At 42.4% G+C, this 613-nt stretch overlaps 1 protein-coding gene across 1 annotated transcript; it reads right to left on the reverse strand.

Moving 5' to 3' along the window:
• Positions 1–247: 247 nt before the first annotated feature.
• On the reverse strand, positions 248–607 carry LOC124233328 (cGMP-specific 3',5'-cyclic phosphodiesterase-like; the record flags this gene model as incomplete). The annotated part of the gene is made up of 1 exon (XM_046650474.1): positions 248–607. A coding segment is annotated over one exon (360 nt), but the record flags the coding sequence as incomplete, so codon positions are not given.
• Between the last annotated feature and the right edge of the window lie 6 nt (positions 608–613).

Consider the following 613-nt stretch of genomic DNA (forward strand, 5'->3'; position numbering starts at 1 on the left):
AAAAATAAGATAAGATTTTTCTCAGGTTCATATCCTTGACTCAACCACCAGTAAAAAAGATTTAAAAGACAGGAAAGTTCCTACCATACATTCTAGTTTTAACTAAGTACACAAATTACTACCTCTCAGTTATCTTATTGCATACATCTCAGTTTTTAATAACACCCCCATTCACAGTAGTTGTCCAATGCCTACCCATGTTCCCCTCCCCAACCCATCTCCAGGGTTCCAAAGGCTCCCTGTTTACCTCATACGCATCTTTGATGTTCAAAGGCTCACCAAGCGCTGCCACATGACCCACAATGCCTTTGTTCCATTCTAAGCGGATACAGTTATTGGAAGCTTCTTCCAGTGTTGAACCTTCTGCAACATCAAAGAGGCGGCTGATAAGAAACTTGTCGTTGGAGCTGTCCTCACAGACGAGGAACAGGGAATAGCGGTCAGCGGCAATGAGTCCATGGATGTGCAAGAAAATTTTGTGACATAAGGCTGTGACATCCAAATGACTAGAAATATCTTTCACTAATTCCAAGAGTCTTGAGCACTGGTCCCCTTCATCATTATCAAACCTTGGAGGGGTTAGAGGCATCTGTTCCTTCTTTTCTGAGTCAGA

This window comes from Equus quagga, unplaced genomic scaffold (assembly GCF_021613505.1).
Source record: "Equus quagga isolate Etosha38 unplaced genomic scaffold, UCLA_HA_Equagga_1.0 196140_RagTag, whole genome shotgun sequence".
NCBI lineage: Eukaryota > Metazoa > Chordata > Mammalia > Perissodactyla > Equidae > Equus > Equus quagga.